We start from the raw sequence: 22,658 nt of genomic DNA on the forward strand, positions 1-22,658 counted from the left end.
AGTCATCCCACCCTTGCCCCCTCCCAGGAGCTGTTTTTGGGTCCTTTTCCACTCTTCGACTCTATTCTACCACTTCACAAATCCAAGGAGCTAACAGACGAATTTCTCTGTCCTGATGCCCAAACATTGGAGCATCCGCCATCTCCTGCTGATTTTGTGGTTGTGGACCAGCAACAAGCGTTTCTCGGCCTCAGTGAAGATGACGAGACACAGTTGCCATCAGGGCAGGCTGTGGTTATGTGCGGTTTGCAGTAAGAGGAGAGTGAGCAATTGGAAGAGGTGGTGGCGGACGACGAGGCCACCGACCCGACCTGGACAGGGGTGATGTATAGCTTGGAAAGCAGTGTAGATCTGGAGGCAAGCGCAGCACCGAAAAAGGTGACTAGAGGCAGAGGCATGTCCAGAGGCACAGGACAGATGCTTCACAGAAGCCAGGCCAGAGCCAGCAAGACCCAAGATGTTCCCTGTCCTAGCTACTCGAGAACCCCCCCCCCCATCAAGGTCACGTGCCTCGATGGTGTGGAGATTTTTCAACGTATGCGCGGAGGACAAGCTTAGTGCAATTTGCACACTGTGCAACTCAAAACCGTGAGTGCCCATGGATGGCAGACTTATCCTATCCCATCCTTTCCACTGGACACTTTCCAAACTCAATAGAACCTCTATGAAAGTCTAAATACTTTGAAACCTTGTTTCCTCAACATTAGTATGGACAGAAACAAAAATTTAAAGCAAAAGAAACATCAGCATGAACCCCATTTAATCACGTTGCCCATGACAACCACAGATGGCATAGGCAATAAGAAATACAACAGCCCCCACCCTTAACTGTCATTGTGTGTGTGTGTGTGTGTGTGTGTGTGTGTGTGTGTGTGTGTGTGTGTGTGTGAGAGTGTGAGAGAGATGTGGTAAGACCTTAAAAAATTCACTTTTGTGGCCCTTAACGTGAGCCTGTCAAAATTAAGTTAGAGTCCCTTAAGCTGAGCTACCAGCAGAGATTAAGGCCCTTGAGGTGACTTCAGCCTTTCACCAGCACAAAATTGGTATACAGTCCATCAGTTTGTGAAGTCACTCATTCCTGTATACTGTCATACAGAATATAGGACCTAATAGACACTCAATATATCTAGCCTCTGTGTATACCAAAAAAAACCAAAACATTTGTATATATCACAAAATGCGTAAGGCTAGCGCTAAGGGACGTGGACGAGGAAGTGCCCGGGGGCATGGAAATGCAGCTGGGGAGCAAGGTTGCGGTCAAGCTACAGCTAGAGGCAGAGGCATGTCTAGAGGCATCGGACAGCTGCTTCACAGAAGCTAGGCCAGAGCCAGCAAGGCCCAAGATTTTCCCTGTACTAGCCACTCGCCCATGTTGGCCACCTCCCTCCCACAGTTTTCTTGGAGTTGTGAGTTGCCCCAGCAGAGTTTAGAGTGTCAGCCCCATTCTGTGACTTCAGCCCACAAGCAGAGATTTTTTTTGTGCCCCTTTGTGCCAATATAGCCCTGCCCCACCAGTTGTAATTCTTTCACACTTTTCTTGGAGTTGTGACTTGCCCCAGCAGAGTTTAGAGTGTCAGACCCGTTCTGTGACTTCAGCCCACAAGCAGAGATTTTTTTGTGTGCCCCTTTGTGCCAATATAGCCCTGCCACCCCAGGAGTAATTCTTTCACCCCCGTCTTTGAATTGTGACTTGCTCCAGCAGCGTTTACAGTCTCAGCTCCATTCTGTTGCTTCAGCCCAGGTATATACTGTATACCAGTGCTACGGAATTTCAGCCCTAAAAAGTGGTTTTGAGAAATGTCTGCAGGATGAGCCTATAAGCTGATGGTGTTTATAGGCTCATCAAGCAGTGTTGCTATTTTCAGACTATTTCCTGCCTAGGCAGAAGCTAAAATTTCTCTCTGACCCTCAGCATGATGTCTCCCTATCTATCCCAGCCGCAAAAGACACGAACATGGCTGCCACTATTCTTATAGATCCGAGGTCACCTGATTTCACCAGCCAATGACTTTTTCCTTTTTTTTTTTTTTTGATGCCTACGTTTTCCTCTTTCCTGTCCCACCCCCCTGCACAGTTAGTGGTGCAAAAAAAGCCCCAGGGAAGGTGGGAGGGGATACAAATTTTTACTGCGTTTACCGCGTGGTATTCGTTCGATATCGAATAAGTCGAATAGCCTGATATTCGATCGAATACCTACTCGATCTAACGGTATTTGCTCATCTCTAGTTATTAACATTAAAAAAAAAAGCCTTCAATTTGGATAATATGCCATGTTAGACATAGTGGAGAACTTCAGCAAAGAGAATCGGGGGATCTTGTAAATCCATCACAGCCATATATTACATAGTCTACAAATCAGATGTATGATCGTCTTGCATTGAAAGGTGCCTTCAGCAATATCATTGAGATAACAGCTTTAGGCTTCGTTCACATCTGCGTTGTTAATCCCTTCGGGGGAGTCCGCATGGGGACCCCCCCAAACAGAATATCAAACACACTGGCAAGCGGTGTGCCAGTAAAAGCACACAGACACATAGACTATAATGGGGTCCGTGTGTTCTCCCCGCAGTGTCCGCGCGGAACATGCAGACAGAAAAGTAGATCGTGAACTACTTTCATGTCCGCATTTTTCGTGCAGGCAGCGTGCGGAAAGCACATGGACCCCATTATAGTCTATGGGGTCCGTGTGCTTTCACTGCACACCACTTGCCAGTGCGTTCGGTAGTCCATTCGGGGTGTCTCCATGCGGACTTCCTGAATGGATTACCAAACGCAGATGTGAACTAAGGGTAAGAGAAGGATGGTGCTGTATGAACAACCTCCTTCCATGTTTACTATGAACACAAGTCAGCAGTTCAGCAACTGGTTTGAGTGAGGATTTTAGAGCATTTCTAGTGTACTGTTTTTGTTTTGTTTTTTGTATTTTTTACATCGCTGCAATTTTAATAAGTAGTCCGTACAGTCAGAAAAATCTAGTTTCAAGATCTAAGGGGCTGCATCCTTTGGTGTATCACCTACTGTGATTTTCTTAAACTCACTTTTTATCAGTCCAAGCCATGGGTGTTGTCCACAGAATGCTGCACATCTGCAGTGTAGTCCTTGATATTCATTCAACTGCAGTGCTCTGGCACACCCTCAGATGATTGACAGCTTTCTCCCTATGCACAGAATGGGGAGAAAGCTGTCAATCAACATAGGAGAAATTGGGGATGTGCAGCACATGAATAACATATTCTTCAGCCTTGGATCCAGCAGAGGCTGAAAAAGGGTTGTAATAATAATTATGGAGTCTGTGTGAAGAGGGGCATTCTATATGACAGTATTACTGACACTGTGGCAGAAGTTGCACTGACGTAAGGTGTTACTAATTTATTAAGAGGTTCTGATTTACTCACTATGGAGCACATGTCACATCCTGCCAACTTTTATCTTTTCTACTAGAAAATCGGTGTATGGGGCATAATAAATTACCCCTTTGTGTTCTTGGGATTATTGGTGCAGATATCTGGGGCTTAGAGAAGCAAGTATAGGCATGACATGAGGCATACACTTATAATATATAGGCCTAGAAAAGTCTTTTCAATGATGCCTTCAAACTGTAAACTGTTACATCACTTGCTTTGCCATATATCAGTATATTACCTCCAGCGTCATTTTACTTAACCCCAAAAAGTAGACTCTGTCCCCATAAATTATCTGCATGTCTCTCTAACTGATCCTGTATTAGTAGTTATGTCTCAGGGATCTACTGAGAGGATAGGTCACAAAATACACATTCTAGTAAGCGACCATAGCATGTAGTAAAAAAAAAAAATGGTTTAAAAAAAAAATAATCAAATTTTAGGGTTTTTTGCTTGTGGGATGTGGTCTATAGGCCTTGAGTGTGCAAACATGTATGGAAAATGAGCTTAACATAGCTACACGACTGTATTAATAGAAATCTATCTGTGATCTTCCCAGGTTTGTCACATGTTGCTGTTTAATCTGACACCTGAAAATATCAAGGCCTGCTTCAGTGTGTAGGTGGAGATAAATATATAATTGTGTGTCTTCCCATATCCTTATTGGAGGATGAATCTACACACACACACACACACAATGAAGACAACTGTGTGCACTAACACCATTGAGTGTGAGTGTGTGCATATGTAGATCCGTGTGTCAGATGTGTAAGTGAAGGCAACCAGTGGCCTTATTGTGATGTCAATTGACCTGCTCGGCTGCCTGAGCTGCTCCTCATCCTCATTGTTCCTGCTCACTGTGCAGAAATGAGATGCTGCATTCCACGGCCTGTGTGACCCTAGAAAAAAGAATCAGCAAACAAGGCTATTTTTCAGCGGCAATATCCTGAGCCTGTGTGTGAACCAGCAATAAATATCTGCTCTGTAGTATTAAATAATTCACCCCTAATTGCATTATTCAGGCCGATTCTGCAGTCTGTGATATTGCTATCATGCTGACAATTTGCACAGCTGAATAATTGTGTCGCTCATGTGAACAGTGCCCGATAATTGCACATCTTTTTTTTTAACTGCTTGCTGTGGAATACACTGGTAAAAGCTCTATGACAGTCTATGTAGAGTGGGATATTTTTCCTTTCCTATATCCTATTGGCCCAGAGGAGATTTATTCTGGATCCATGGTAACAGTATTAGAACCGGGAGGATCTTCAATATCACAATGCCTCCTAAGGCTGCTGCTGCTATCTCAGTAGCTGCCTGATGGACTGTTGAGAAGGGCAGCACATGTATCAATAATGCCCCTTCAGAAGATGGCTCGAGTTTTCCCTTGCATTTTAAAACAGCTCTAAAATAGAAAGGTTTGAGTGGTCTCCCAGCATCTGTATACTTGCACATCCTCTGAATATTTTAGCTTGTCTCCTGCACAGATATCGTCATCACATCAGCATGATGGTTGAATGTAATGAGAAAGCAGGGCAAACCTCCTTGTAAATCACAATGGGATCAGCTGGAGGGGGGTTGCATTGACAATCGTTGATGGCTACTTGTTCTAGCAGGTGAAATGATCCCGGAACTCTAGTCATCTTGGAGAGGGGATGCTCTTGCTTGGAGGGGATGGAGGGGTTAATATCTTGTTGCTGTAATAGATTTCATAGCAGTGACTCAGTCTGCCAGTTCCTGAGAGAGCACAAGCTGCAGTGCTGGTGCAGCTAATGAAGCAGGTTCCTGGGTTGTAATCCTCATTTCTCTCATTCTGACCAGCTCCTCCTCCATTCGTTCCTACCTTAAAGTCTGACGATGACACCTCAAATTTTGACGAGCCAGAGAAGAATTTACGGGCTTTACCCTCTTCGTGCCACTTGAGCGCTGCAGGTTTCTCGGGCGAAGGGCTGCCGTTTGTGGGGTTTTCATATATCAAGGCTCTTGGCGCATTCACCAAATCTGAGTAAGTAAAACGAATGTGTGACTGTCCTGACTTGGCTGAAGAATGCAGGTTTCTGTGACCTGCAGTGCTGTTTGTATGCTATCTGCATCACACTACTCCTGCTGACATTAATACGTATACATTGAGATGGTTTCTTCCCTTTTCTCATATAACCGTACTGATGTACAGGAGATGGCTGTCCTGAAACAGCTGATAAGTCAGTATTAAACAGCTACCTTACTTGGCGTCAGTGCCAGCCAGATCTATTTCTAATGATACTTGAAAATAAGCTATAAAACCAATATGTCAATATCTGGATAATGAATATATCACATAGCCTCTAAATCAGTTTACGGCTAGTGACCTGCTTGTTCTTTAGTGAGAAGAATGCCACATCACACTGGTTTCTGCAGAGGTTTTCTGGACTAGCTTTAAAGTACTTCATGTCTCCATCTTTATTTCATTAGTAAAATAGGAATGCTGTCGGCAAACTTTATATAGAAAGGGTGGATCCCTTCTTTGAAAGTCTCACCCTGGTAAACATGTCAGGAGGATCTAGTCAGGTGCCACTGGATGTGCTGAAACCTTGTCATTCTATGATGGTAGGAAGCCTTGACTGGTTGTAACACCTCTGAAGATGAAGAAACAACAGGCTTGTCTGAAGAGTGTTTGATATTCAATACAAGCAAATTTATCTGCATAGTTCCTGCAGCAATGGAAGTGTGACACATCTACATTGTATCAAGAGTAGCAGTACTTTAATAACCTGGCGGCTGTTATGCAATCGCTGTTTATGTATTCGTGAGCTTCATTCTAAATTGGCCTTCTATTTTGAGAGGAGTCTTGGAGATGGATGGCACAGATTCTTCTTCCCTGACCCAATATTTCAAGCGTCTGCAAATATACTCGTATAACAGTAGAAAACGATATTTTGTTACAAAATATATTGTACAGTTTCAAGAGCGGACCGATTTGTATCCAGTTCCATCTTTAGGAAATAGCAGGAATGAAGTGGAAGTATTAAGGAAGAAGATAAAATATATCTGCCATGATATTACAGAAATGACTCACAAAGTTAGGTTCATGCTATCCTGATATTGTAGAGTTGCTCTGGCCTACTCTGTCCCAATATTGGCCCAATTATTCACTTTATGCTTTTATACTGTGCTTATTGGCCAGGCTTAGTTACTTACTATATTAAATGTCTCATATTCTGATTATTACGCCACTGGTTTCTGCAATGTATGTTATAAAGTCATAAAATATGACAGATGTCAAGCATGAATTAGAAATGACACATTAGGCAAGGCAAGTCTTTTCCACAACCTAATGTTAGGGATTATTTTATGGTTTTTATGTTTATTATTGTTTTGCATAGATAATAGGTATAATAAGATAAAGATTACTGTATGGCCTCGTCTTGCAGCCTCACAGTTTTAAGGCTTTTCTCTAGTAGGCCATTGCTTCAGCTACCTAGATACCAAGCTAATGGTGTACAGCCCATCTGTCTTTTCTGACTTCAGTTAGTTATTGACATAGGTAATAATTTCCCATCTTTTTAGTGGCTCATTAATCCTTATTCCACAATCCCCTCAGTAGTCTTATAAGAGGAAGCACTTGAAAATCTATGTTAATGTAGTTCCTGGGTATTTGAAATGGCATATTGCTAGATACGGATGATTTATTGTTGACAGCACCAACATGATATTATTCCAGGTAGGAGGAAGGTATTGTAATATTCTTGTTTCATATGGATGTGCTTCTCTGATGTCATGATGACCAAGATTCGTACACCCTTAGAAATGAGTAATTGTTGGAAGATGATGCTAGCAACCATTGCATTTGTCACTTCTATGTGCAGCAGGCGAATACCGGAGGTGTATGAGTGGTAAATTGTTAAGGGATGAGATAGTGCTGATATTAGCAGGAGATCTACGAGAACTGTTATTCAACTGAAATGGGTGTAGATGCCAAGACTGCTGGTTAGAAGGCATTCCTTCCTAGCTGCTTAAATATATTAACAAACATTGGCCTTGCTGATAAAATTGGATACAACACATTTGTTTGTTTTCTTTTTACCATGTTCTATCATTTATTATGCAGGTCCATTGTGTCTGGCTTGGACTCTCCAGCCAAGGCAAGCTCCATGGAGAAGAAGTTATTTCACAAGAGCAAAGAGCTGCAGGAAACACAGGACAAATGCCACAAGGTATTTAACTCAACACTTGGCCTCCCTGTTTGCAGCAGAAATTTACTTCCAGTGCGTTCCTGGGGATCAAGAGAGTGGTTTTATCTTTTGGGTCATAGAGCACTTGAGCATCAAGCTTCCGTCTTAAAGAGGTTCTTACAGCTTAAGAGTCCTTTTAGTCTTACAAGTCTCAACTGACTACACTGGATATCCCACCTTAAGCCAAGTGTAGGAAAGAAACCTTGTGTGGGAGACGAGGACAGCTGACTACATCACCGGATATAACATTCTGATACGTATGAGGTGTTTTCAGAGAGATAGACCTTCCTTCTTTCTGCATATAAATCATTTTATTTTATCCTGTGTATGCAACTTATGGTCTTACGCAAAGAAAATGGCTGGAATGTGATTATTCCCTATATTGGACACTTTCTGAAGGACTCATATGGTTTATGCACAATATATGTGATGATGAGGCAAACCATCTTCCCATCAGAGCTGGATTTGGGATAATACTGAAGGGACACATGCAGGTGAAAATAACTCTCTTACTGGAAAGCTGTGTGCTGTGGGCATTTTCATCGGACTGTGTGTAAATGTGAACAGCCAGCCTGTGGATGACTTTATGAGCCCACCATTAGAAGAAGTGAGCTCGCTGTGACTAATTTGTGCCTTAGTTGTGGCAGTAAATAGATATTTTATACTTATTTTTTTTTTAGACAGAGTTGCCTTCTGTGAACTATATGAATCCTTTGCATTTTATGTATGTTACAGATGGAGCAAGAAATGACTCGACTACATCGTCGGGTGTCTGAGGTGGAGGCTGTACTCAGCCAAAAAGAAGTTGAATTAAAAGCATCTGAAACGCAGAGATCTCTCCTGGAGCAAGACCTGGCAACCTACATCACAGAATGCAGCGTGAGCATCTAATCCTACTTTCCTTTTGGAATAATATCCATTTTGCTGCTTATTTGTTTCCAAATATTGAAAAGGCCTCGGGGTACAATATGTGATGTGCCAACCTATCCTTACTTGTACATGCCTTTAAATGTACTCACCACTTACTGGTATGAATACAAGTCATACAACACTTTTTTTTCTCTAAAATGGATTCAGGTAATAACTGTCCAGTATTCAGTAGATGGTTCTTACTACTAGAAGCTTCTTGGCTCTATAATTCAGTGTACTAGATCGGACACTTGAATAATAGAGTAAGAGTTTGGACCGCTGTGAGTAGGATAAGAACCATGATGGAAGATCAGTGGGCTAATATGCATTTTTTTTTAAAGAAATAAACATAAAATAAGTAGCAAGTGGCAATGCAGTACAGACCTGGAATAACAGAACTCCATGGTGTAGTGACTGTAGCTTGGCTTCTACTCTTTTGATCGGAGCTGTGTTCTAGATTCTGAGTTTATGTTACATCAGGCATTTGCTATAAGTTTGTTATGGAGATGCCAGGATAGATCCTGGAAAAACCCCTTTAAATTGAGTACCTGCAAAGTTTCGTGTACATAGGTAACATCATTTTAGAGATCCTTTGCTGTCCTCTTAAGTTGTATTTGAAGCTTGTGCATGTAATGGCACCATGATAAATACTGATGTCGCCCACTCATGACTTTGTATTGGAATTACTCCTGTATTTGCCAGTTGAAGTATATCTTTTGTCCGCTTTTAGGTTGACAACAGTCTAGTTTTTATGTGATTTGTTCAGTTGGACAAGTATGACAAGAACACGACTGAAAAAAATTACATCTGCATGAATTCTAGGGAATCATATGAACTGGAGAAGATTCAGCTACTTTTATTTTTATTTCTTTTGGCATTTTAATTTAAAGTCATACATTGGGATTTCAGGTGGATATTTTCTTAAATGGTTACTAACTTACTAATTTTGCATAAATCAATAGTACATTATGAAGTAACATATCTTGTCAGAGAACAATGCTTCTTTCTCTACTGCTTGTCTAAACCCCTCTCTCTTAAAGAGGTTGTCCATGCAAATAATTTATTTTTTCATAGGCTGGGGGAAGTGAAAAAATAAATAAATAAAAAAACATATAAACCTTTCCCTGGTGATCCAGTGTCCTCCTAGCGTGGTGTAATCCAGTGTCCTCCTAGCATGGTGTGATCCAGTGTCCTCCCAGTGTGGTGCGATCTTTCTTCTCCAGCGTCTTTTCAAAGTGAAACTGTTCTTTGGCTGTGACACCATGGATCTCCTCTGCTGATTGACCTCAGTGGTCACATGACCCCTGATGTCACAGGTAGTAACATCTCCAGCTCTTCGCTGAGGCCGCTGATTGGCCTCAGTGGTCATGTGTGGCTGGGACTCCCACTACATGTCAACACTGGACTGAGAAGACTGGACCGCGCTGGGAGACACTGGAGAATCGGGGAAAGGTGTGTGAATTTTTTTAATATAAAAATTAAATGGGTTGTCCATTTTTGCCTAGACAACCCATTTAAATTCTAAAATCTCCTCTGAAACCATCTTTGTCTCTTAAAATGGACTTCAAGTTCAGTGAAATATCAAATTACAGCTATATTAGTTATTATTATAATAGTTATTATATAATTCTTTATATAATAATAAGTCTTTAGAGAGTAGAGGGGAATGGAGTGAACATGAGCCCAATGAGAGAGCAGTAAAGACACAGCCACAAATAGAGGCTGCTGCAGGTAATAGCATGTTACTAACTCCAAGTGCTTTATTCACATCAGTACAGCTCACTACTTATTTCTAATGTCCAATATGATTTTACTGCTGCGAGAGAAAGGTAAGCTACATGCACGTGAATGTGTTCATGTGCTGGGTCTGTAGGAAAATGGCATGGATCGCTCATGGAGTCTTAAGCAGCAGATTCTTCTCTATTGTCTTGTATACAGTGTATGGGAGACATCATAGCTATTTTCCACTCACTAATTAATGGAAAACTGAGAATTAGAGCCTATAGAGAGGAATACTTAAAAAAAAAAATAAAAAAAAAAAATTGCAAAATATTAGTCATAAAATTACTAGAAAGTGTGTTATTCCTCATTCACACATGCTGTACTATTGATTTATTGTTGCAAATTTTGTTGAACAATTAAACTTTGATGGTTGGTGTGTAAAAGTGGTTGTTTTGTATGACAATTACATGTGAAAATGACAGAACAACATGCTTACCTACGTTGTGATCCGTGGCACAAACAATTTTTTCAACTACAGCTCATGACAAGAAATTAAAAAATCCAAAATCAGGTCAATGTTTTGACAAGCATGTGCCTTTGGTTGGCATTTAACTTTTTCGTTCAAGTAAGCACTAATGGTTGGCAAAAAAATCAAGGATTCAAAATCTCTGCTGCCTACAGTACGTAGTCAACCAGTAGAAAAGGGTTAAAGGGGTTATGCAGGGTAATAAAAAGCTTATTTGTACAATTCTTGCACTCAATAAGGTTACTTACTGTTATATATGCCTGTGGAAAGTAAAAGTCTTATTTCTCTGCCTCCCCTACTGACGCTCTGACGCATGGTCACGTGGCTGACTCCACTCTACTCTATGTGCAATCAGGAAGAGTAGAGCAGAGTCAGTCATGTGACCAAGAGTCAGGTTGACAGCCTGGTAAGCAGAGGAACAAGATTTCTGGTCACCTGCTGGTCTCTACAAACCTAAGAATAGGGGCGTCAGGGTACCAGATCAGTTTGTGCAGGGACTTCACTGATAAGCTTTTTCTGCTTAACCCCTTTTAAGCTGGCCATGTAGTTTTGAGCATTACTTGTTTTTGATCATTTGTTTGTGAAGGTTGTCAACCTAGATGACAAGGTCATAGATTAGTAGGATAAATTGACAAACTGAGTGTCTCTCTTATTGGTGATCTAGGTTTCTGTTGTTAGGCACAAAGAACTACAAATTTTACCAGCAAAAAAGTCCTACATTTTCAATCAGATTTTGCATCTCGTCTGTCTGTCAAAAATCATGCGTCAAAGCTAAAATATATAGTGCGTTCTGCGACTTTTCTTTCAGCACACTTTTATCATGGTAGATCTTTATTAACATTTGCATTACTACAGCAGACCTCTATCTCACCAAAGCTGCCTGCTTCTAGTGTATGGCCACCTTTATTGAGGCCTAGGGTGAAAAGATATTGGTTTATGGTTATACAGAAAGAAATCTATTGCTTATGATCAGTGGGGAATTTTGAGCAGATTGAACAATGTTTCTTATCATCCAATATTTACATACAGATGAAATTGTAATTTAACTTCTTTACTGTAAACTACAGTCGGCGATCTATGGGCAGCTGTAGAAATGTAAATTCCTGCATGTTCATAACTTTTTATAGATAATTTTGTTTTCTCTTCTGAACATGTATTTCTTGATTGAGATAAAAATTTACAAGCAGATGCACCTTAAAGTGGCTATGAACATTAAATAGTTCACCCTGTCCTTGCCATACATGTGTGTTCACCTTGGCTGAGCATGCATAAAGTTCACAATGGGAACCACTGCTTGACACTGAAATGTTTAGTCTCCAGTCAGAACAAAGGATCAAACACAATTCCAACATACCAGACCCTTTTTTCCCCCCTTGGCTCTTCTGTCAAGAAGTATCAGAGCATGTCCATACACAGACGGCTGGCCAGTCCTGCCAGAGATGAACATTAAACCTAGTAATAAATGATGGTTTGGCAAGGCTTAAACTTTTTATTAGTTGGAATGTTTTTTTTTTCTGTAGTCAATATCTTACAGTCAGACACTGCCAGAGTGGTGCGATATACTAGATGAGCATAAACACTACAGTGCAGCACAACATCTTACCCTAGCAGTGCCAAACAAACACTACCGTGCAGAACAACATATCTGTGCAGAAGCACAAAACACCACAGCAGTACAGTTAGCAGCATTGCCCTTCAGCATTCCCTTCTAATTGTGGCTTCAATCTCCTCCTTTCCAAATCAAGCCCGTTGACCACAGCATTCTCCCCAAATAAAACTTCTGAAACGTGCAGCAAATCATTCCCCTATTCCAACACTGTCAGTAGCATCCCCTCTACAAAAAAAGGAGATAGAAGAAGAGCCTCCTACCTCTAGGACCAGTCTATTAGAGCATTCAGCCTGCAGTCTATTAGAGCATTTAACCCCTCAACAAAAACCAAAACTGTGCCAAAATTTTATATTTTTCTTTAAAGGGGTTGTCCCATGAAAAGCATCCTATCTATACTGTTAGTTTATGTGGATTTAAGACTTTTCCTAAATACATTGCTTTATCAAAACTGCTTTGTTTGGCCGCTATCTTAATTTATTCACTTCATTGATGACACTGTGTTTCTATGGCCACTGGGCTTATCTGCTCATTTCCCAAGTGACTAAGGGCTGAGATAAGGAGTCCGTTAGCTCTGTATGTAATGCAAGCAGACTCAAATCCAGCTCTGCTACATCACTTTCCACATCAGCTTTATCCTGTGGTAATGCATTTACAACCAATTTCTCATTACTGACTGCAAACATAGCAGAGCAAGTGAAACCCCGCCCACCAATGTGCTGAGAAATCCAGGAAGTGAAGAGAGCACAGAGCCTGGAGACTTTTAATAAATCAGTAATGTAGGTGAAGGTAACAAACAATTTACCTTCCCTAAAGAAAATTGCCTGTCTCTAAGTATTTCTCTGATCTTTGCTACTATCTGATTCACTTTGTTTATACTTGTGCTCAAGCAATACCAGTTTAATACTGTCTCTCTAAATTGCTGGTGCCTCTCTGTTGGGCTAATTCTCCTTTTCCTCCCCTCTCTATAGAGTTCCATGGTATTCAGGGAACAAAACCCAGATAATGTTAATTTACTGGGTAAACTAAACAACTTGGCAATATAAGTATATTTACAAAGTTGTACCTTTCCAATGATACTTGAATCCATCCCATTAATTTTTGCTTCCGTGAGTTCTACTGGTCCCGATCAGCTTTTCTGGCTCGGCAAACTGTTCCACTGACAGTGGACAAGCTTTTTACAGTCATAGCTCTGCTATGTACCAGTTGGTAGCACAGGCACATGCTGAGTGATGATGCTAGTAAGCCCGCCCACAGCTGATCAGCAGTTATATTGAATTGGAAAGGTGCATGACTGGTATATGTGATATAAGTAAAAGTTAATGGCATATTTTTGTAAAAGGGGGTCTACCATCCAAATGTGTCACTTCAAGCTTTAAGGCCTGAGTGCTAAATCTGTAAAATTTCATTATGATCCAAAACAGGAATCACATCTCATTGTCTGTAAGCATTCCATCTTTAAGTACCCCTGGGTTAGGTATAGTTCGGCCACATGAGGCAGACACTTATGATGTGTGGTATATGAGTGAAGTCTCTAGCCTGACTGCACAGTTATCCGTTTATTTATAGCGTCAAGCCATACAGTTCAAATTAGGTGACATCATATCCAATTAGAAATGTAATAACATATTAGGCTTGCAGACATTAACCATATAGTGCTTACTTATAGAAACCTCACACTTTGCTATGAACAGCACTAGACAACAGACATAGCTAGCATAGTTTGAGTACAACACATGGGAAGAGAGGTTTCTGTGAGCCATTAGCGAAAGCTATGGCATAACATTCACATGTTTAACCCTTTTATGCTGCCATCCACCATATCATCACTTTGTATCATTTAGAATAGTGGTATATTTTATGTGGCATGGGTCTGCTAGCACCTCTACCAAAAGTACCTCTGCACCTCTTAAAGCTACACCCCACCAAAATCAATTCTAAATCACTTGGATGCTGTTGTAGGGACTGCTAGTGCTATAGCATCTATACCTTTTTAGGCTTAATGTGTAATCTTGCTAGTGAGAGAGTCCGCTTTTATTCCGAATGCAAATGATCTGCTTGGTGCAGTGTCCACGTCTGCCAGAGCACCTTTTTGCCTGTGGTCTCCACCCACTGCCACCCCCAAACATAAGGGATTATTGCAGAACAGATTGTGCTTCTTAGTGGTACCATTTAATATTTCATATGATGTACTCGGAAGCTGCAAGTTGGAGTCATCATATTGTGACACCCGTAACTTTTTTATATTTCAGCATATGGGGCTGTGTAAGCCGTCTTGCATCTTGTTTTGCAGGATCAATTTTTTTTTTTTTTTTAGTTTGTATTATATTGGGGAATGCCTGATATTTGCTGTTTACATTTTTAGGGAGGCGATTACACAGTGGTTTGGCCATTTTGGGGTTTGTTTACGCTACGGCATTCACTGTATGAGAAAAATATTATTATATGTTCGACGCTGCAATGCATAATTTGTTTATGTTTTGTGTTTGTATATATTTTTATTGGGAATCTAGGGAGAAAGGAGGTAATTTGAATATTTTTTTTTTTAACTTTTAAAGTTTTTTTTTTTTTTTTTTTCTTATTTTTTTTTTGCCCATCTAGGGAACTGAAACCTGTGATCATTATATTCCTTGTGCTGTAAAGGAGCTTTACTACCAGGTCTCTGCTGTGTGAAACAGCAGAGACCAAGCAGTTATGGCAACCACTCTGCTTCTGAGCAGATTCCATACTTAAAGACCCAACATCTGCCGTACTATTACAGTGGATGTCGGGAAGAGATTTAAAGGAGTTTGTGGTGATGGTAGACTCCTTTATATACTCCTTTTATATAATTATATTGCTGGGTTGTTTTGTAGGCCCAGTACCTTTATATGAATTGGGTTTTCAGGTCCCAAAATGTTTGGCCTCTTTGAACACAATTGGTTCATAGCTACTGAAAATAGAAGCTAGTTATTTAATATTTCCGTTTTCTTCAGCAGCCCAACAATGTTGGTAAATAGCAGAACAGTAACATAATGTGGTGGCATGTCGCAGACTTGAACCAGTTGTCAGCCTATTTGTGTTTGTCTAGTCGATGCCATTTTTTTTTTTGAGCAGAAAATGTGTCACTGTTCTCTCTGACAGTCATAGTGTACAAACGCCATGATCAGCACCTGCCATTGCTTGTCTTCTCTTGTATTTTTGAGAGGATTTTCCCCTTGACTCATAGAGATACAAGTTTGTATGTATCCAGGCAGCTTACTGGCTGCAGATTGGTACTTCATATCATGCTATAGTGAAGAGTCCAGAACTCTCCAGACAAAAAGGATGCTGTATTGTTACATAGAATATGCCAAGCTTCAGAATTAGTTTTATGTGATTTTTTTTTTCCTGGTATTTTCATGTTGAAAGCTGTTTAAGGAGGACCTATCACCTCTAGTCTCGTGTTTTTTTAAAGAGGACCTTTCATCAGATCGGGCACATGCAGTTTTATATACTGCTGGAAAACTGACAGTGCGCTGAATTCAGCGCACTATCGGCTTTCCCGATCTTTGCCCGGTGTAAAGCGCTATCGGTTCCGGCACCGTAGCGCTTTACAGTCAGAAGGGCGTTTCTGACACTTAGCCAGGGACGCCCTTCTGCCCAGCAGCGCCTATCGCGCTGTACTGTGGATCGGGGAGGAACGCCCCCTCCCCTCCTGATAACACTCGTCTATGGACGAGCTGTGTGAGCAGAGGGAGGGGGCGTTCCTCCCCGCTCACACTGTACAGCGCGATAGATGCTGCTGGGCAGAAGGGCGTCCCTGGCTAACTGTCAGAAACGCCCTTCTGACACTAAAGCGCTACGGTACCGGGACCGATAGCGCTTTACACTGGGCACAGATTGGGAAAGCCGATAGTGCGCTGAATTCAGCGCACTGTCAGCTTTCCAGCAGTATATAAAACTGCATGTGCCCGATCTGATGAAAGGTCCTCTTTAAGTAAATGTAGCTCTATGTTGTACCATTCCTCTCTAACTACTTCTAGAATTGTATTAGTGGCTAGGCTAGTGGGTATTACTAGTTGGTGGTATGTTCCCTGCACAGACTGACATTGTCAGCACAGGTTGGACAGTATCAGACTTGAGTGTAAAACTTGAAGCTCCTGGACCCAAATTCAAAATTTCTATTGGGGTCCCCAATTACCATATGATATCTTTAAAGGGATTGTCTGGGCTAAACTATGAATTATCACTAAACTAACCCCCCCCCTCCACTTAGCTTCTAATTTACTATATAAAAAAATGTAAAATTACCCATATCCCTGGAGCAGTCAGGTGACGTCCCGTTTTGCCGCTTCCGAAACTGAATGTCACCAGTTCTCCATCTCTATTGTGAAAGCCTCACAGGTACTTCCGATCTGTGCGCAGTGACTCTGGCCTGCACACAGTGGAGAAGAAAGGAGGAGCTGTCTCCCAGATTGGAAGCTAGGTAAGTATTATGTGGTGTGGGACTGGGCTTAGTTAGTTACTTGTGAAGCACTAGTAGTGGGTGGGAGAGCTTAGCTAGGGAGACAGGGGAAGGGGTGTAACAGAGTGAGAGAGGAGGGGGGAGCAGTAACAGGGAGGTAGTGTGGAAGGTACAGCAGTAAACTACATACCAGGAAGCTACCACTTTGTAAACAAATTCAGAAGATGCCAGGAGCTCCCGCAGAAACCCAGAAATCACTCAAAACACTGCCAAAAGTATATGAGTGTACTTTTAACCCATTAATGACACTAATAGACCTTTTTAAAAAAATAATAATAATTTGTCCAGAAAATCCCTTTAATACCGGTGTCTTTTTATGTTGTAGAGAGGCCTTTGGGCCCTACCAGACTGATACACCAACTTGGTTAACTCCTCATAAATGTAATAACAATGCATAACATACACTTATAGGCAAATGTGTTTCAATGCTGCAGAATTGCTATTTCATAGAGAATACAAGTATTTACTAAAGGTGCAGCTAGGACTTGTATGCAGTGCATGTGATTTCTGAATTTCCCTGCTCACAGAGCTATTGGCAGCTTTTTGATATATATATATATATATATATATATATATATATATATATATATATATATACTCACACTAGCCTCTGCCCGCGACTTCATCTGCAGGTTGTTGGAGTGGATGATCCGCCTATATTCAGCAAATTGCTGCCGTCGATAGTTTGCCTGCTCCGGCGTTTTGGCAGCTCTCTTAAGCTGTCCTGCTGCTGAACTTGTTCCTTGCAAAATGCCTGTGATTGTTCAGGCATCTCAGCAGCTCGCTGGAACGTCATATAATGAGCATGTTGTTGGTGTTGATGATCTGCCTGCTCCGGCGTTGCCTGTCTCTGAACGTGTTCCTTGCGCTATGCCCGGGATTGTTGCGGCACCTCAGCAGCTCGGTGGGAAGCCATATAATGAGCGTGTTGTTGGCGTTGATGATCCGCATGGTCCGGCGTTTCGGCAACTCTCAACCTGGCCTGCCGCTGAACTCGTTCCTCGCGCTGTGCCTGTGATTGTTGCAGCATCTCAGCAGCTTGCTGGGACGCCATATAATGAGTGTGTTGTTGGCGTTGATGATCTGCCTGCTCTGGTGTTTCAGCAGCTCTCAAGTTGGCCTGGCACTGAAGTTGTTCTTTGCACCATGCCTGTAATTGTTCCGGCATCTCAGCAGCTCGCTGGGACGCCATATAATGAGCGTGTTGTTGGCATCGATGATCTCCCTCAGCTCCACTTGAGGAGAAGTCTGTGACTTCTGGCTACCTTCATAGCTCTCGTTGTTTGCGACAAATTAGATTTCCTTTTTCCAGGCATGTTTAAAATTGACAAACTGCCAATTTGGATTAAAGGTGATTGCCTATGTCAGTTTGTCTGCAGTGCCTGGAGCAGATCAGTTAATATGCAAATGTGTGTACACTGATGGTTAGCGTGTGTTTACACAGATATATAACAGCCCTGGCTTTCTCAGAAGCTAGTTAAGAGCAGTATATATAGTATAGTATATAGTATGTGAACATAAATTCATACCAGTCGTGAAGCCATGTCATTTACCAGGATAAAAAGTAGCCTATATTTTAATCGAGGTTACAAACTATCTATGTGCCAAATTTCTTTCAAATCCGTTCAGCCCTTTTTGGGTTATTGAGGAACAAATATCCAAACTTTCATATTTAGAATATTAGTAGGATATACAGTATATACAGGAATAGTTGACAGTGCCTCTGTGTAGGTATGGAGAAGCAGGACTTACATGTAATATCTGTGAATGCTAGCTGAAGTTAAATATAAATATATATATATATATATATATATATATATATATATATACACATTAAAATATTGATTAAAAAATCAGTTCTATAAACTTGGCCTCAGCATTTCCTTCTCTGTCCTTCCCTAGCCCCTCATATACAGTAGGATGGCATTGGAGACCTGATAGACAAAAGATCATCTGCATTTCCAGTAATGCTGTAATATATACAGTACCTATTAGGTAGGTTGCAGCACTCCACGACATCCATTCTCCTCTTAAATTTAGCAAGATGCAGGAGGCATATGTGACGCCTGTGTTCTGTTAACAGTGCTGGGGAGAACAGCCACAGGGAATCTGATTTTTCCAGCATTACTCCCACTTGTTAAGGAGTGATTCACCTAATAGTTATATATTAGAGAGTTGCTGTAAATAGAGTTTTCTAATCTATAAGTAGAACAGGTGGCATATAGTCTTATATTGGGTTGAATGTTGTAACACAGTACTGCTTTACCTATTATCATAGTCTTAGTGCTGTTCTTATCTCCATTTGTCACTGTATCCCACAGCAATCAATTTTTATAAGGCACAGAACAGAATAATATGTATTTGCTGGTGTCTCGTGTTATGTGTCCAATAAGATTGACATTCACTTTCGTTTTATTATACTGTTTGGCTCAGATCTGTAAACCAGTGCTTTAATGGAGTACTAAACCTCAAGTAGAGGTGAAAATATACCACAAGGGTCATAGCATACAAAATATAAGACGTGATCATCTGCTTACTTAGAACTTTTGTAACTCCCTTAGACCTTCATTGGATAAAGTTGCAAGTGTGAATTTGGGAATATGGGTCACAAGAACCCATGTGGTGATGTTGTCCTTGTAAGCGGCTATTCCTGTGTGGGCTTCTTGGCATCACCCAGAATCTACAGTATACTACAACAATACAGCACATTCTTTTGAAAAGTCGCATGTCTCAAAGGCATGTTAGGAATGTTAGGATATCCTATAAAAATGTGTTGAATGTATATTATAGGAATACTCTGTTAACCATTTTGCTGTTTAGTATATTTTCACTTTTTTTTATTTATTTTTTTTACAAACACAAAAACTAAATTGTAAATAAAAAATTACAGTATATCCCCATCCATGAATATGTTCTAAAAGCAGACATCTGGCAATTCTGAAAATGCCTCCTTACAATAAGGGCTAGTTCACACAGGGACATGGAGGTGTATTTTGACAGCGGAATCCACGTCATAATCCTCCTCCATACAATGTTAGTCTATGGAGACTGCTAGCTTTTTTTTCTTTTCTGCTAGCGGATTTTTCTGCTAGCAGAGAAAAAGAAGCGACGTGACTTTTCTTCAGGCGTTTTCCGCCTGAAGAAAGCGATAGAAGTGAATGGGAAGCGGTTTTTGCTGCGCACTTTTTTTTTTACAAAAAAACGCGCGGTAAAAAACGCAACGCATTTTTTGCGTCCCGTTCTCTTAAAGGATGGGAAAACCGCCTGGAAGCGGTTTATACAAAAAAACACTCCACAAAAAGCATGCCAATGTCAAAAAAACGCTTCCTAATTAGGAAGCGTTTTTTTCCGGTGCCAAAATAAGCCACACATTATTTACGTGTGAACTAAGCCTAAGACTACTTCAGAGTTCATAAAGACCAGTTCTGTCTTTGTCTACATTCCACAAATAGACCAGAAAACCCCCACAATCCGGATTCCAATGGAGTTGGCAGATGTACTGAGTAGGGGGCCATCTAATGCTTATAATAATGGCCATATAATGCTCATGAAGAAAATTAGTAATATATCTTATTAGAGAAATATGTCTCTACTTCCTATTATCAGACTACTTTCCTCCCCTTCCTTCACTCAGTCTGTTATCACTAATAGAACCTGTATTCCAGGCTCAAGTAACACAGACAGAGTGAGTTATTTCTAACATAGTCTATAAGGAATGGAGGGTGTTGGATGAGGAGACCTACACAATAAAGGAAGGGTGAAGGTAAGCAGTCTGATAAGTGGAGAAAGAGGCATTTTTCTCCAATAAGGTATATTACAAAGTTTCTTATATTCATTTACACTGTAAATATTATAAATTGCACATACTCTCTGATCGGTAATGGTGGTGATAACGTGAACAACATTTCTGTAATCCAGCCATCCACCCTGGGGATGTACAGCTGAACAGATGACATTCACTTGCTACATTTCCAACTTCGCTCCCTTACATGTATAAATATAATGGAAGTAAAACTTTTTGTTATGGTCCACTGGGCTTTAACCTGTTTATTGCACCTAAACTTTTGAGCCTATCAGTTGAAAGCTAGAGTACTGGGTATTAATATAATACCAAGATCTAAGCTTTAGCTTTTTATATTTTAAAGGGGGTCTGCTTGGTCCACAGTGCCCACCAAACCAATAATAGTGCTGTGTGGGAGCCTTTAATAGCAGCAGAACCCTTTTGTGTACATGTTTTCATGGATATACAAATCAGCCTCAAGTGCTTCAAGGTGCACCTTGATTTGTAGATTTGTCAACTTACAAGGAGTTGCAAATGCTTGAGCTCTCCTCTGGAATTAGTGTCCAATGTCTACCCTTTAGCCATGAGTGACATTTTTGTGCTATGTCTGCATCACAGTTGCCTGTAGACAAATCTAGTAAATCTGGCCCTGTCTTGGATACACTTGAGGCTGATTCATATATCTATTAAAAGATGACTCTCTGCATTACTGCATCGGTTTGTGGCCCCTACATTGTACTATTATTGGAAAGCATTTTGGATCTGCTCTTGGCACTAGTCAATTCAAAAGGAGTTTGCAGTGGTAAACATGTTTAGGTCATGAAAGAAAATTAGCAAGTTCAGGGTCTCTTTAATGTTGAAATTTGCAAGTTTGATTTGACTGTCCTGTTTAAGGGTGCATTCACACTGAGTAAACGCTAGCTTATTTTGTAGAGTAAAATTACACTTGTAAATTTTGCTATCCCATTGACTTCAATGACATTTTACAGGCGTATTTTTTACAGGCGTATTTTTTACAGGCGTATTTTTTACAGGCGTATTTTTACACTTGTAAAAAAATATCGTTGAAGTCAATGGGATAGCAAAATTTACAAGTGTAATTTTACTCTACAAAATAAGCTAGCGTTTACTCAGTGTGAATGCACCCTAATACAATAAACTTTTAGTTTAGAAGTGTTTTAAGATTTAATATTTCTTGGACTATGTTCACATTGTGTGCAGTATATGGGACAACATTATATGTTGGAAGTATGGTTATTTAGTGGAATATGTTGACCACCATGCAGAATTAAAGTAAACTGCACATTATACCTCCTTATACAGTATATATATTTTTTATAACTTTGCAATATCCCACTGTAATAAAAACAACAGTTATGCCAAAGCATAGTACCCCGACTGAGGCTAAAAGGACATCCTCCTTCAGTTGTTGGGGGGGGGGGGGGAAGCTATAGCTATGTTTTGTATTCCAAACATATTCAGCAGCAACACGGTGTGAATGTGACCTTAGCACCTCTGTCGCCAGGATCTTTAAGTTGATGGCCTAGCCCTGCATCTAACTTCCTGGCAACTGTGACTTCTTAGTGCCATTAGACAGCACTCTGTCCAGAAAAAAACACAAAAAGAAGTGCCCATCATGATGAAAGTGGATGAAGCATAAATGGCTGCTATTATTGCCTTGAAAATATCTCTTACAACGTAGGCCTTGATGGGCTTTGTCGATTAAGCCAGTATCCTGCTCCCACCTGCCAAAAGCTCTCTTCTCCCATTAGTTTTGTAATGTCGGTAAGAGATCTGTTTAACCATTGTTGCTCCTGTATTACTAATTAAATATTTTCTACATTTAAAATGTTCCAGAGTTTAAAACGCAGCCTGGAGCAGGCCCGGATGGAGGTCTCCCAGGAGGATGACAAGGCTCTGCAGCTCCTTCATGATATCCGAGAACAGAGCCGGAAGCTTCAGGATATTAAGGAGCAGGTATGTTCTGTCCTCCTAATTAGTTTGGAAGCCTTCTGG

At 40.8% G+C, this 22,658-nt stretch overlaps 1 protein-coding gene across 1 annotated transcript in view; it reads left to right on the forward strand.

Annotated features, from left to right (window-relative positions):
• Nucleotides 1-22,658, forward strand: part of CIT (citron rho-interacting serine/threonine kinase) — a 97,594-nt gene that overhangs the window by 22,306 nt on the left and 52,630 nt on the right. Inside the window, exons 10-13 of the mRNA XM_075276527.1 lie at nucleotides 5,223-5,406; nucleotides 7,489-7,594; nucleotides 8,348-8,491; nucleotides 22,500-22,619. Of these exons, the coding sequence (XP_075132628.1) occupies nucleotides 5,223-5,406; nucleotides 7,489-7,594; nucleotides 8,348-8,491; nucleotides 22,500-22,619 (554 nt within the window). The remainder of the gene's footprint in view (nucleotides 1-5,222; nucleotides 5,407-7,488; nucleotides 7,595-8,347; nucleotides 8,492-22,499; nucleotides 22,620-22,658) is intronic.

Source organism: Leptodactylus fuscus, chromosome 1 (assembly GCF_031893055.1).
Source record: "Leptodactylus fuscus isolate aLepFus1 chromosome 1, aLepFus1.hap2, whole genome shotgun sequence".
Classification (NCBI taxonomy): domain Eukaryota; kingdom Metazoa; phylum Chordata; class Amphibia; order Anura; family Leptodactylidae; genus Leptodactylus; species Leptodactylus fuscus.